General features: G+C 57.7%; 1 protein-coding gene across 1 annotated transcript; it reads right to left on the bottom strand.

The window, feature by feature from the left end:
• Window positions 1-4,716: 4,716 nt before the first annotated feature.
• LOC131210991 (extracellular serine/threonine protein kinase four-jointed) lies at window positions 4,717-6,411 on the bottom strand. The gene has a single exon (XM_058204325.1). The coding sequence runs from the start codon at window positions 6,409-6,411 to the stop codon at window positions 4,717-4,719; it is 1,695 nt and encodes a 564-aa protein (XP_058060308.1).
• Window positions 6,412-13,617: the final 7,206 nt, after the last annotated feature.

The raw sequence follows: 13,617 nt of genomic DNA, 5'->3' as shown, positions 1-13,617 counted from the left end.
CCATTTGACACGGGCGCGCCCGGGGCTCCCCCTTTCGGTGCACCCCACCCCCCCGGGTCGCCCGGTGGGGTGGGGGAGGCCACCGTCCCCGTCGCTGACACACGCTTTATTCACAAACAAATTCACAATTTTTGGTACAAGATTGTTGCGCGCTTCCGCGTCTCCTGCGGGCTCCTGCGTCGACACATCCGGCCGGGGTCTGAACGACTGACTTTTCTGGCACCGTTTCTGGTAATGGCTAACTATTTACAACCACACACACACACCCACACACAGCGCATAGTGGACTCTCTCGCCTCGCCTGGGAGCTGCGGTGATCTCCATTGACAGGTAAAGGTCGCTTCAATTTCCTGGCCTCGCTACTTACACACCTACAACACGCGCCCCCTATGATACAGTTCTACGGCGGCCCGACGTCCCGTGACGATCACCCACCGCCCCCCTATCTTCATGCTGCACTCTCTCTCTCTCTCTCTCTCTCTCTCTCGCATCCCTATGCTGATGATCGAGCCGCGCGATCACGCCGCCGCACGTTCGTTACTTTTTATATATATTCCTTTTTTTACATTTCCACGTGCAGATAAATATTTTACAACAGCCCTGACCCCCTGTGGCAGCAGCGAAGGGTGGGTCGAAGGGTTCAGAAGGGGGCAGGAGGTGGCAGATGGCTGCCTCGACCACCGCGGGGGCCGCCAAGGAGGAGATACCTCTTCGTGATGCTTCATCATTGCTAAAAGGTCGTGATAAGAGCGTGCACGTTCACGTTGTTCGGGGTTCCGTCCCGTCCCGCTCCGATCCCGTGGCCACCGTCGTCTTTCTTCGCCGTCTGTCGTCCGTTTTCCGTTCATCTTTCTTTTTTCACTCTTCTTCCTCTTACGATTACGGGGACGACGCCGAGGACGACGGTTCCACGGACACGGTGCCGCATTCTTGTTAGCCGTGGTAAATTTATTGTTTTTACTCAGCGTTTTACTAGATAAATTTAAGATAAATTACTGTTTAAATGTATATGTATAGTAGATCACAATTTTTCCCGACCGTTTGGGCACCGGCACCCCTGCCCGCCGCCGTTCGCTGCCTCTTCCAACCCCGCGGGGGGGGGGGGGGGGGGGACCAGGGGAACACACAAATGCGATGGCACCCACATGTAGCAGCCACCAGCCAAGATAGAACGCTTCTGATCGCTTTCCCGGCTGCCCGGCTAATCCGTTCGTGGCGAGTGTCGAAAAGATCGTGCCCTGCTGCCGCTCCGGCTACGACCACCACCACCACCGGGAAGAGCCGGAAGAAGAGGAGGAAGAGGAAGAAGCGGAGCAAGAAGAGCCGGCCGTCAGGACGAGGAGCGCCGATCGTCAGCCTGGCGCGGCCCAGCGTTTATCGGCCACCGGTCGAAGGCGAAACTTCAAAGCCCTGTCTGGACCCAGCCATGCCTGGAGGTCACACCGCCACCGCCAACCACCACCCCCCCACCACCCACCACCGTCCCACCGTGCCGGCCGGTACGGTACTCGTTTAGTGTTGTTGCGCAAGTCGGGCTTTTAAGAGCCCTCTCCCGCCGGGGCCGGGATTTAGATAGGCGGAAGTGGATGGCCCTCAAACGACCGGAGGGGGGGGGGGGAGTGGGCGGATCGAGGGGAAAATATCATAACCCCCCTTGCAGGCCCCACCACCGGGTGGTGCGCCTCGCTGTCGATGTCGCTCGCTTTCCCAGTCCCCCAGCTCGTCCGCGGGTTGTTCTAAATTTATATGTGGATAATTTTTTTATATCGCCCACCCACCCACAGACACACATACCGACACACACACACGCGGGTGCGGACATCCCGGGGCCAACCGCCGGGGTGGGGGGGTTAAGCTTTCGGTTCTTTCCGATTCTTCGCCGTCCTTCGCAGTCGCCGTCAAGGGAAAGGGCCCCCGCGTGGCCCGAGATAAAGGGGAGAGAAAAATGTGAAAATAAAACACACCGCTGCATGGTCCCTCCCTCGGCACACCCTCCCAACACCTCCCACCCCCCACCGACAGATAGCTGCAGTTCTTGGCCACCGAACCGAACCGAAAGAACTGGCTCTCCCATCTTCGCTCCTTTCGCGTTCGCGTTCCGTTCGCGGCTCCCGGGGGCTGATCGGGCCCTCCGTGGCCTCTACCCCTCTATCGCGAAGGGTTAGCCACGATTACCACCACCCACTCGCCAGCACCATCCCTCACCATCCGGCCGGAGTCAATTGTTGTGGCCGGGCACACAACAATATCGCGCGGCGCGCGCGCATTAGTCGGTCGCGATTCGCGTCTGCCGCCTCCCCGCCCGGAAGGACCCGGTCCCCCCGGTGCGTGCCAGGAAGCGGTCCTTCTCTCTCTCTCCCTCTCTGTCTCTCTCTCACACTCGCAAACGGGCGCTTCCGCGGATGCTCTCATTGGGGCCATTCGCCTGCCGTCTTCCTTTCGAACTCGACTCCGCGGAACTCGAAAAAAAAGCTCTCCCGTCCCTTCTTGCCCAAGGGCCCCCGCGCCCCCCCCCCCCCCGTCCAACCCCCCCGTCCCGCGCCCTCGGAACGGTGCCATACCAAATGTCGTCCCGCTGGCCCGCCGCCTGTCGGGGTCACGGATCACGGTGGGAAAACGGCAAGATCGGCAGTTTCATAAAGCATAAGCCGCAACCGATCGCGCGCACAGACACATCGACACGGGCCAGAGATTATGAGCCGGTGTCCCGGGCGCACGGCATGGGAAAGAGCGCACGAGAGAGAGAGAGAGAGCGCAAGTGCGCACGGGAACTGCGGGAAAGTGCAACTCGGTGCAGGAGGAGCCACACTTTCGCACGCTGCCCTCGAGTCTCACGAGGGACGAGCGAGAGAGAGGGAGAGAGAGAGACAGAGAGAGAACGGTATCAGCGGGGTCGGGTAATTGTTTTAAAAACGCGACACAGCCCTCCGCTGCCACGGAAGCTCCCTTCCGGCGGACGGTGATGGGAGCCGAGCCGGGAACGCCTTCGAGCGAACTGATCCGCACACGCAAGCCTTGGCCGCACATTTTCGGGTTCGCCGTTCCTTTAGCTTCCCTGCCAAAGGAGAACCCCATTTTGCGAGAAGGGGGTGGGGGGGTGGAAGGTGGTCTTCGGCCTTAGATGACCGTTTCCCACCCCGGGTTCGTCCATTGCGATCGCTCTACACTCGTGTAAAGTTGGATCGGTTTCGATCGCTGAACGTGAACTTGAGTCCTTTTGTCGAAGGATGTCTTGGAGTTCAAGAACTCAAGACTGTCATAATATTGGGGTAAGGGAGCATTTTTGAGTGATCAAGGATCTACAACTTTTGGGATTTCGTATTGGACCAACCTGCTTACGTCACTTGCTTCGAGGTTCCCCGAGAATCAGACCATTTTTAGAACATTAGACCAGTGGCCTTTATCAGGATAAGTGTATTATCAGGTAACGCCGATTGATGATTGGCAAAGGCCAGGTTCGTTTTTGGGATTTCGACTACGGCTGTGGCTTATTAATTGCTCTGACGTATAAGAAACATTGATTTCAGAGTTCATTTAATCCGAATTCCGACCTTATCGTTATTCGAAAATATTTCAATCTTCCTTAGATTTCTTTTCTAAGACTTTTTCATCAAGATCATTTCAAGATTTCGACGCAATTTTTGAAAATGGTTAATGGAATTTTATCGAACCTGGCCAAAGACAACATTCTATCGACGTTACTGACCACAAACGAAGAACAGGGCTCATGAGCATGAAAAGATGTAGCAGTTCAATGCTGCCCATAAATGTCAGCTCGACCTTACTGAACAATGCGGTGAAGGTATTGCTGCCAAAAAGTGCCCATTCGAGTGAGGCACACATCATCCCGAGATCCGACTCTTTCCGGATATTCTTTGCCAGTGACCTACTGAGGCCACGTCAACGTCACTGATCGTTGATTGATGATGTCTCGCGCGAACCGAAGCACCCAAAAACAGGATGGCGAATCTTCGGATACCGGAACCGAAAAAAGATAATCGAATCAATCGGAGGCTGTGGCCTTAATCAATGGCGGGCGTGAAATGTGGTTCGAACCGGCCAAAACCGGCCTTTTGTTAGACAAATTTTGGACGCGTCCAGTCCGGTGTTCAGATCGCTTCCCAGGAGGTCCTTAGACCGTGCCGAGGGTGCGCCGAGTGTGTTCGGCCCGATAAAAAATAGGCGCAATAAAATGCAGCTTTCTCCGCGCCCCTCTCCCCTCCCTAGTTCCCCCCGTTCCCCCATTTCCCCGGAAGATGGTGATCATCGCTTCGATCGCGCGAACTGTACGCGAGTGGGATGCATTCCTTCATGTACTGTCCGCCTTTCTGGTTCCCTGTCTGCCTGTCTGCGTGTGTGCATGTGAATCTATTGTTTTCCTCTCTCTCTCTCTCTCTCTCTCTCTCTCTGTTCTATTTTTCTCTTTTTCTTTCCTTCTCTTTCGCTCGCCATTTTGTTGCCATTTTTCTGCGTTTTTCTTTTTACTCTCTCCTAACTCTCAAGCGCCTTAGGGATTAGAAACGATCCTGTACACATCCTGTACACGCGCAATGCGCACATAATACACGCAGCAAAAACAACCAAATAATAATAATAATAAAAATAATAATAATAATAATAATAGTAATAAATTCTCTCGCTCACAAGGACTCACAGTCTTATTGTGTTGCCACCGCCGCCGCCACCGCCGCCGTCGACCCCAGCGGCCCGGGGGGGCTATCGGTTGGCGAAGGTTTCGCGGCACTTGTGCACCTGGCCGAGGACCCGGTCGATGCGGTCGACTAGAATCTTGACGGACTTGTCCGGCAGCGGCGGCAGCACGTCCCGGATCTGCGCCGTCGTCGTGCGCTCGAACAGCGCGTTCAGCCGGCGGCCCACGTTGGCGGCCCGCAGCCCCTCGAGGGCCGCCACCGTCGGGCGCCGGAACACGCACAGGTTGTCGAGCAGCAGGCCGTGGTAGGCCTCGTACTTCTTCAGCAGCCGGTACCCGTGCAGCAGCCCGGACTCGTTGTCCAGGAACACGAGCAACGCCGAGTCGGTCTGGCGGGCGAGGTTGTGCGCGGGCGCGGCCATGATGTCCGCGTTCCACTGGAAGTTGTACAGGTTGTTGACGACCCGGTCAAGGTTCGCGATCAGATAGTCGAACACGATCAGATCGGACCACTGGGCCAGCTCCACCAGCCGCTCGAGCACCTCCGGCGGCAGCGTCGTTCCCGGAACGCGGGACGACGGCACCGGAGCGGCCCCATCGGGTGCGGCAAGCCGATCGAGCAGCAACCTCCGGACACCATCCTGGGCCGACCGGGGCCCGTGCTGGGGCGATGGCGGCTTATCGAGACCCTCCGTTATGTTGCGCACGTCGTAGCGGTTGAGGTGCCGTTCGAGGGGCTGGAACGGCTTCGGTATACCGGCCGGTTCCAGGTTGCCGATCCACTTGGTGATCACCACCGGCTTGGTCGGTTTCCACTGCGCGCTCGAGAGGTCCTCGGTGGCCGTCGACCACAGCCGAGCGTCGACGTCGATGATGGAGGCGGCGCTCGGGGCCAGGTTCGTCAGGTTGAGCAGCTGGCCGAGGTAGAACGAGAACAGCTCACCCTGGATCTGGTCCGTGTTCTGCCGGTACCGGGCACACGCCCGCGTCCCATCCCGGAACACCAGCATCCGGTTCTGCATCCGGCCACAGCCGACCTCCAGCCGATCGACTTGCGCCTCGCGCAGATACTGCGTCCACGAGTCACTCTGATGCCGATCGAATCCGGCCGGGAGGGCCCGCTCCACCTGCGCACCCCAGTAGATCCCGTCCCGGACCACACCGTCCAGCTCTTCCGCCGCCTGCCGGACCTCCCTCGCCGGTTCTCCACCAACTCCCGCCAACATCTGCTCCACGATCGCCATCGGTGGCGGTGGCAACGGTGGAGAAGCTTTCCGGTCCGCCTTCCGATCTTCCGGATCCACGATTCTGTTGGAGCCGTGCAGACCACCATCGGCCACCGTCCCCCTCAGGAGCTTCTCCTCGGCGATGAAGGACACCGAGGAGTAGACGCCCTGCGGATCATCGGACCCGGACCCCCGCCGGATGTCGTCTATCGTCGGGAAGTGAGGCATCTCGTGCGCTGGAGGACGCGCCGTCCTCGACTCCGCCACCGGACCACCGTCTAGCGGGGGCTGTGGAGCGCCAGGACCCCGGTCGGGACCGGCTCCCGCACCCTTGGAGGCGGCCTGCGAAATACCGATCAGTGGCACGAACACTCCGAGCGCTAGGCCCAGCGAGAAGGCCGCCATCACGCTCAGCAGGCAAGCCTGGCGCTGGAAGGCGCGCCGTCGTCGGGCGGTGATGGACATTGCGCTATCGCCACTGTCACGCTCTTGATCACAGCAAGCTCCCGCCTCGGCCGTGCGCACGTCAAACATTTTCCCTCCCACCTTCCACCGACACCCACCCACACACACACGCCACTCACGCACACCCGGAGGACACTCGAAGAACGGAGGGAGGTCTTCACTTCGCGGGTCCGAAGCTATTCGAACCGCACTGGCAACTGTCGTTGGAGGCGATCGGCAGGATCAATCGGCTAGGTCACTAACACACCCACACGGCACTGTTTATCGATCGCCGATCGAGGATCGAGGGAGTCGCGATCGATCGTCGCTGTTTGTTTCTTCCGCACACGAGCTCACGATCACCATCACACGGACGGGGCGAGGAACACTCACGATCCTCGCCGGCGCAGTTAAGAAGCTTTCACCACTGCCGCGCACTGTTTGTACAACTTGTGGCGCGATGCGGCGCGGCCCGGCTCGGCTTATAATAATTGATTTATTTGTATGCGATAAACCTTCTTCCTCTGCCTCCGACTCCCTCTCCGGCTACGCCGTCTTTTCCGTCGTCGTTTTTTTCGTCAAGAATATGGGCACACGGGAAGCACACGATCGCGACAGGACACCAAATCACGCACCCCAATAATCGAAGGCGAAGGCGACGGCGAAGGCAAACGGTGAAGGCGCGCTCACAATGCCTTGCCCGGGCGGGAACACACCGCACACAATCACGATTCTTAGCCGATCGCCCGGCGGACACTTGGCGGAACTCTGTCGCCGCCAGCCGCCAACACCGACTCCACCCCACCACCGACCGGCCGGGGGGGGCGCGATGATCACGATTGGGGACAATAAATCCTTTCCCGCAGCAGCAGCGACGGGCACACGGACGACGGCGGTTGCTGTTGTTGTTGGCGTCGACTCGGGCGACTCGTTAGTATGTCTGCACCGGTCGGGCTGCGGAGGGCCAGGCCCGTGGAGGGGCACTACACATTATTATTATCACCGGGACCCGGGCGCGGCGGCACTGCACTGTACTGCATCTTGCGCCTTCGTTTTTGTTGTTATTCGAGCGAGGATTTGATCACCACCGCCACCGATTCCACTTCCACCGATCACTTGCACCACTCGGGATCACTGGGCACACGCTGGAAACGGGGGCTCAGGACTTCCGCTTGGGGATCTTCTGGGGCGCAAAGTAGCCACCGTCCTGCTGGCGGCACATTTTCTCTCTCTCTTTCTCTCTCTCTATCTGTCGTACACTGTTGCTCTAATACCCCGTCACTTGTCGGCGCGGACACTTCACGCTACGCACACATTCCGCACTTTTCCGGTGTTTCTGCGCTGCCTTGGCCTTGGCGGAAGGCTGCACCACACCTGCAAACAGAGGAAAAGATGAGCATGAGACGGGCGCGCTAGACGGGAAGACTTTTCAATAAATCGCCAGCCCCATAAAGACCGCGATCTTCAAAGTAAATAAATAATGCCCGTCCGCGTGGAGGGGAGGGACGGGGAGCGATGGTTCTCCCGTTGGGGGTCGTGGTGATCGTGGAGATTGAATCCCGGCTCTGTGCGTTGCCGGTTGGATCACGCCAAACACACGAAACACCCACAATCGGCACTTCTGCTGGCTTCGTCTGGCTTCGTCGGCACCGGGGGATGGAGGGGAGAGAGCCTCGAAATATTTCAAGCACTAACCCGACGACGACGACGGCGGGGACGACGGCGGCCCAAGAATGTTTCGTTCCGTTCTTGCTCGGCCGTTGAAGTCACCGTCTTGGCCGTCGCAGGCGGACCTGGGCTTCCTTCGGGCCAGCGGGGTGGGCTCGTTTTGGAATTCTTTATCCCGCTTTCGATCTCGCTCGCTCTCGCAAGCCCCCCTGCTGCTGCTGCCGTCCTCTCGCTCACCCGCCCCTCTCTCTCCCTCTCTCTCTTTCTAGCGCCCCCTTTCGCGGCTCGATTCCCGCGTTCGCGTGATTAGAGCTCTCTCTGTGGGCCCGAAGATTCGGGTCCCGTGACCACCGGTGGTGGGGGGGAGGGTTGGTTGACGGCGTGCGTGTGTGTGTCTGTGTCGTGTTGTTGCTTTTATTTTCCGAACCCCGAACCGCCCGCCGGCCCTCACCCATGCTCTGGAAGGTCCCAACCACCCATAAACCCGTTGCCGGGGCTCCTGCCACTTGAGCAACTTCAGCTCGATCGCCACGGCTTCGAATGGCTCCGGGCGAGTCCCGAACCGCGGCATGGAGGCGGCAGGACCGGCGCTGCGTTGCTGCGGACCCTTCAAAAGTGCGCGGGTCTCGACAGCTGAAGAAGGTACCCGTCGTCCGGAGAGCGCTCCGGGCTCTCCGGGCGCTGACGTTCTGGCCGGCGCGCGCATCTTCCCCAAGCTGGAGGGCCAGGGTCCGCACCCTACACCGCCCCCCCCGGCAGAACCCCCGAAAAAAGGAAGACATTCGGTTCGCGGCCGGTTCAAGTTACGCGCGTCGTAACCTCCGATTGCTGCCGCATGATCGAACCCGATCGTCCCGATCGTCGGTTGCGCCGCGCACTTGGCGTCCTGGACCGTCGCGGAGTCCCGGCGACCTCCACCAGCACCGGAGCGGTGCGGTTAGCCGTAACCATATTGGAGGCCCAACCCCAAAACAAAGTCTCGTGTTTCAGGCCCCGAGGATGCCTCGGACACGGCGGGGCTGTTGACCCAAATCTGGCACCGATAGCGAACACACGCGCACGCACTCCGCCCGCTGCACACATACACACATGCACGCCACAACAGCCACAGAAATCAACCGCAGAGCCACACAGGACCCGGATCGAGTCGGATCGCGGATCGGATCAGTTTCAGGTCCTGCGTTCAGGGCCGTCGGCAGGTATGTTGCGGAGCCCGACGGAACTGCCGGCGGCTTTTGGTAGCCCCGGACCGGATCTTACGCCTTAACTAGCGGAGCGTACCGAGAGAGATCGTAGCCCGGATTCGGCCTCTGTCCGCTGGGTAAGGGTGGATGGCCGGATCGGGAAGTCACTTTTCGCGAGCAACAGCAACTGAAGAGGGAACGTCTCGAACACACACGGGGAACACCGGGAGCGAACTCGAAAAGATGGACCGCTCGCCACGAATTCTATCACCAGACTGGCCACTCCGGAGCAGGTTCGGCTCGGTATGGCCTCGGTGGCCCGGGTGGCCGACACTAACACCGGCGCCGACAGCTCTCACCGAAAGCTCCGTCTCTCCTTGCTCGCGCTGCCGCGCGGAGCTTTCAGGCGGGCGGCCGCGACACCGGTTGTCCTGTTCGCTCGCGATCGCACATCCTGCGGCGGAGTGAGCGAGAGGGCAGCGAGAGCCGGTCCGCGGGGCCGATCGGAGCGTAAAAATTAATAACAATAATCAAAGCAAGCCTGTCACGCAATGTAAATGCCTGTCATGACGGAGCGCTGCGATTGCTGCCGCTGGGAGCCGGAGCCGGAGCCGGGTCCGTCGGTGGAAAGTTTGGGACTGGGGACATGGGCCGCGCCAGGATAAGGCCGCGTTGTGTGGCGTTGGTGGCGTTGAGTGGCATTTTGCATTCGCTGGGAGTGTCGCAATCGCGCGGTCCCGCACTTTGGCCACAACAACAATTACGGTGGGCACCGGGAATTGTTACCAAAAATGCCACTTCACGGGCCCGATCCTGGGCCTTTCCAACGGACCGATCAACTGGACTGCTGGTCGCTTACAACCCGAACCCGGCTGAAATGGTAATGAACAGTTCGATTTTAACTTTTACCCAAAATTTTCCACTCAACTTACAATAATGATCTGATCGTGGAACAAAACTTAGGCCTCCGGCGTTAATAGAAGAAAACAATGGCGGAATGGATAGTAATTAAAACGAAAAGTATGATCAAGTGATCATGCAAACAACTGATTGCCAATGCATTCCAGTTAAAAATATTTTCCCATAAAAGTGAGAGAGATTTAAATGGTGAACTGTAAATAATTCCTTCACATATCGCACTATTCTCGTTATCTATAAACGTTATTATTAAATTATTGCATTACGTTTACCAAAAATTATTGCTAACTCTACGCCATGTTGCGTGATGAAGGCATGCTTTTTACAGTACAAATGACATTTGAAGCCAGCGTCATAAAGCATATAATAATATCTTAACAAAATAACACTCAAAATAATGCCCTTCAATTTACAGTCACTTCGAGTGCATCTTTACTGTTGATAGATTGTTGCTCTATTCCTAAATATTCCGAAGTCAAATTAAAACCTCTTTTCGCGTTCACTGTATCTTACCTTCAGTGCTCCTTACAAATCCCTACGGATGGTATAGTTTAAAAACTAAGCCACCGCAAGTTTGGCTGGCCGGTGCGCAAAAGTCCATTTTGCCGACGGCATTTTGGGCATCGAAGTGGATTGCGATCTCTGCGCGAGTTGCTGTTGCTGGTGGTTGGTATCACCGCCGTCACGATGATCAACTCCCGGCAATCGGCCGCACTGCTCACTCACCCGTACCGTCACATCGCTGCCACGGCGCTCTCTTTTCTCCTGCGATCGAGTCTGAGCCTTTGCTCGAGCCTCTGGGCCCGTGATCCTCTCCGTTGTTGTTTTCGGGGAGAGCGAGAGCAACGGAGTCACAACAACACACCATTAGGGCTGGGAGCTTTTGCGCATATCACCAACACACCCGCTCATAAACCGATCATGGAGTTGCGGAGTTGGACCCTTCCGATACTCACACAGCGAAGCACTAGGTGTCAATGTGCCCGGAGAGAGAGCGGTCGCCGAGAGAGTTCGGACACGAGGAATTTCGTTCGTTAATCGATCGCACTATGTAGTGGAGAGCGAAAGGAACACAGCGCCATTGTGAGCCCAGCTCGGAAAGCTCCCCGGGAGCATAATGGACCCCGTTGTGCCGTTCTGGTTGCATTTTGTGTTACTCTCCGTGCTCCGATCCCCGATCTCTCTCTCTCTCTCTCGTGAGAGTTGGCCCCCCTCGTGGATGGAGATTTAAACGAGAGGCCAAGAAATGAACGCAAGAATTTAATCTTTCGAAAGCTCTCCACGCGGAACGAGACGGAGGCCAACCGCGTCAAACGAGGCTAAACTCCGGGCTAGCGAACGGGTGAGCGAGCTGCCAGAGGGACAAGCTTGAACGCGAGAGCGAGACGCACGACCCTCTGCAACCGGAGACCGGAACGAGCGTGTGGTGCAGCTACCACAAAAGGCCAACACGAGAGCGAGAGCGAGCCAGGAAGGGAGACAAAAAGAAAAGAATTAATACGTGTATACATGATCGTTCACGATCTTTGCCTGGCATTTATGGTATAGCCGTCGGGGGTTTCGAAAAGGAGATCTTCTGCGACGTGTCGGCGACGGGATCTTCGTCCTCGTTGTCGGTCAAAACCAGCTGCTTGGGCTATACACACGAGGCACAAACCGAGGGCCGTGTGGTGTCCTGCGACCCGAATGGGATCGGTCACCGGTGCTGCTGCGGTTGGTAAGCAGGTTAAAAATATGATGCCTCAACCACCGCAACCGAAACCCGGAAAAGACGCGTGTGACGCGGTGTGTGCGCTGGCAAGAAGCGAGAAGAAGCGCGTGGAACTGCATTCCACGCCGGCGAAACAATATGACATCCTCCGACACATTTTTCAATCATCGACCACGTCGCCACGTCGGGCGGCGACGTGCGTCAAATGGGTTCAGAGAGCGTTCCGGTCTGGGAAAAGCCCCTGAACGGTTTTTGCACAAAACATCGCCACCGTCGTCGTCGTCGTCGGGGTTTCTTTTTCGGGTTTGGTTTTGGTTTGGTTTTTTCTTACTAACTGCTTTCAACCGAAAAGCTCCCCGAACGGAGCCCGAAAACAGAGCCTGACACCTCTCCGAACGAAGGCCGGGCGGTGTAGTTGACGGCACGTCGGCCACGCCAAGTCCGCCGTTTTTATGGCGGTATGAATTATGAAGCACTCAACGCATGGTCACGATGGCCCCTCGGTCGGGGTGCGTGGCATATGGAGCCGGTGGCCGGCCCGAACGCTAGACAGGCTTTCAAAGTCCGAATAGTCCACGGGGACACGGGGCGACGCCATTCCGAAAGAAGGCTGAAGCGACAACGACGACGACGGCGATAAGAAAATACCATATTAAATTTTATTGATATCTATTTTTCACTACGCGCAACATTAAAACACATTATGATAACGGGGGGGTGGGGTGGGTCGAACCCATCGCCTAGCGGCCGCCAGGCCGCGTCGGTCGGTCCGCCGGGTCTCGTTAATGTTGGGCTTGGTTGTTTCCATCTGTTTGAAAATGCAAATGAATTCTTCAAAACTTTTGATTGCGCGGCCGAACCCTGGGCCGAGACCTGCGCTTCTATCGGCGGGTCTATGAGCGCGAGCCGATGACGAGACGAGACGTCGACGAGCTGTCGAGCGCCCGGGACACTGAGAAGTGGGCCTTTGGTTCTTCGTTTAGGGGTCCATCCGTCCCCGGGGAAAATGGCTGCCCCGGTTCGATTCGTGCGTGAGACGATACCCCCGGGATGGGCATTATTTTCGGGATGCTATTTTTGTGTCCCTCCCCAGTCTCCGATTACTTTCTCTTTTTCACCTTTTCACCTTCGGTTCCGTTCCGTTCCAAAAAGAATTAAAGCGCATCGCAGAACACTTCAAAAGACTCGACTCCCCAAAAGCGACGAACCTCCCGAGCGACCTGCTTCAAAAGACTCGAGCAAGCGACGAACCCTCCGCGCGGTGCAACACGCGATCGCTGCAAGGTTGTAGAAAATTATCAATCCCCCCGCACCTCCACCACCTGATCCCGAAAGGATTGGCACCCCGAAACGGGGTGGTCCTAGGATCCTCTCGCGGCGCCGATTTGCCTGCTCGATTCTCACGGGGCGCAAATCGCAAAACCAACAGCAGCAACGGCAGCGGCAGCAGCAGCAGTCGTCAATCGATCGACCGATCGCTGCCTTCCGGTGGTAGCGTGCCCCGCAGTCAACTCAATCACGAGCAGCAGCAGCGACACACGGAGCGTACCGTATCGCCGGCGATCGGCGGGCGCGATCCATCGATCTCCGGGCGAAGACTGCTTCGCAATTGCGATGCGTCGCGTTTGACACGGCCCATCAGCCGCGCGATCGCATCGAGCGTGACGGCATCGTAATCCGGGCCACATTATGCTGTCGTGTCGTGCACGGATCGTGAAGGGAAACGGCTCCAGAGGCTCTCCCCGAACCCCGTAAGGGCCACCGCTTTCGGGCCCTGGTGACTCACCACCCCCTCCGGTCCCTCGCTGGCCCCTG

This window comes from Anopheles bellator, chromosome 2 (assembly GCF_943735745.2).
Source record: "Anopheles bellator chromosome 2, idAnoBellAS_SP24_06.2, whole genome shotgun sequence".
Lineage (NCBI taxonomy): Eukaryota > Metazoa > Arthropoda > Insecta > Diptera > Culicidae > Anopheles > Anopheles bellator.
The sequence above is the reverse complement of the archived record's forward strand: the minus strand, read 5'-3'. Positions and strand labels throughout refer to the sequence as shown.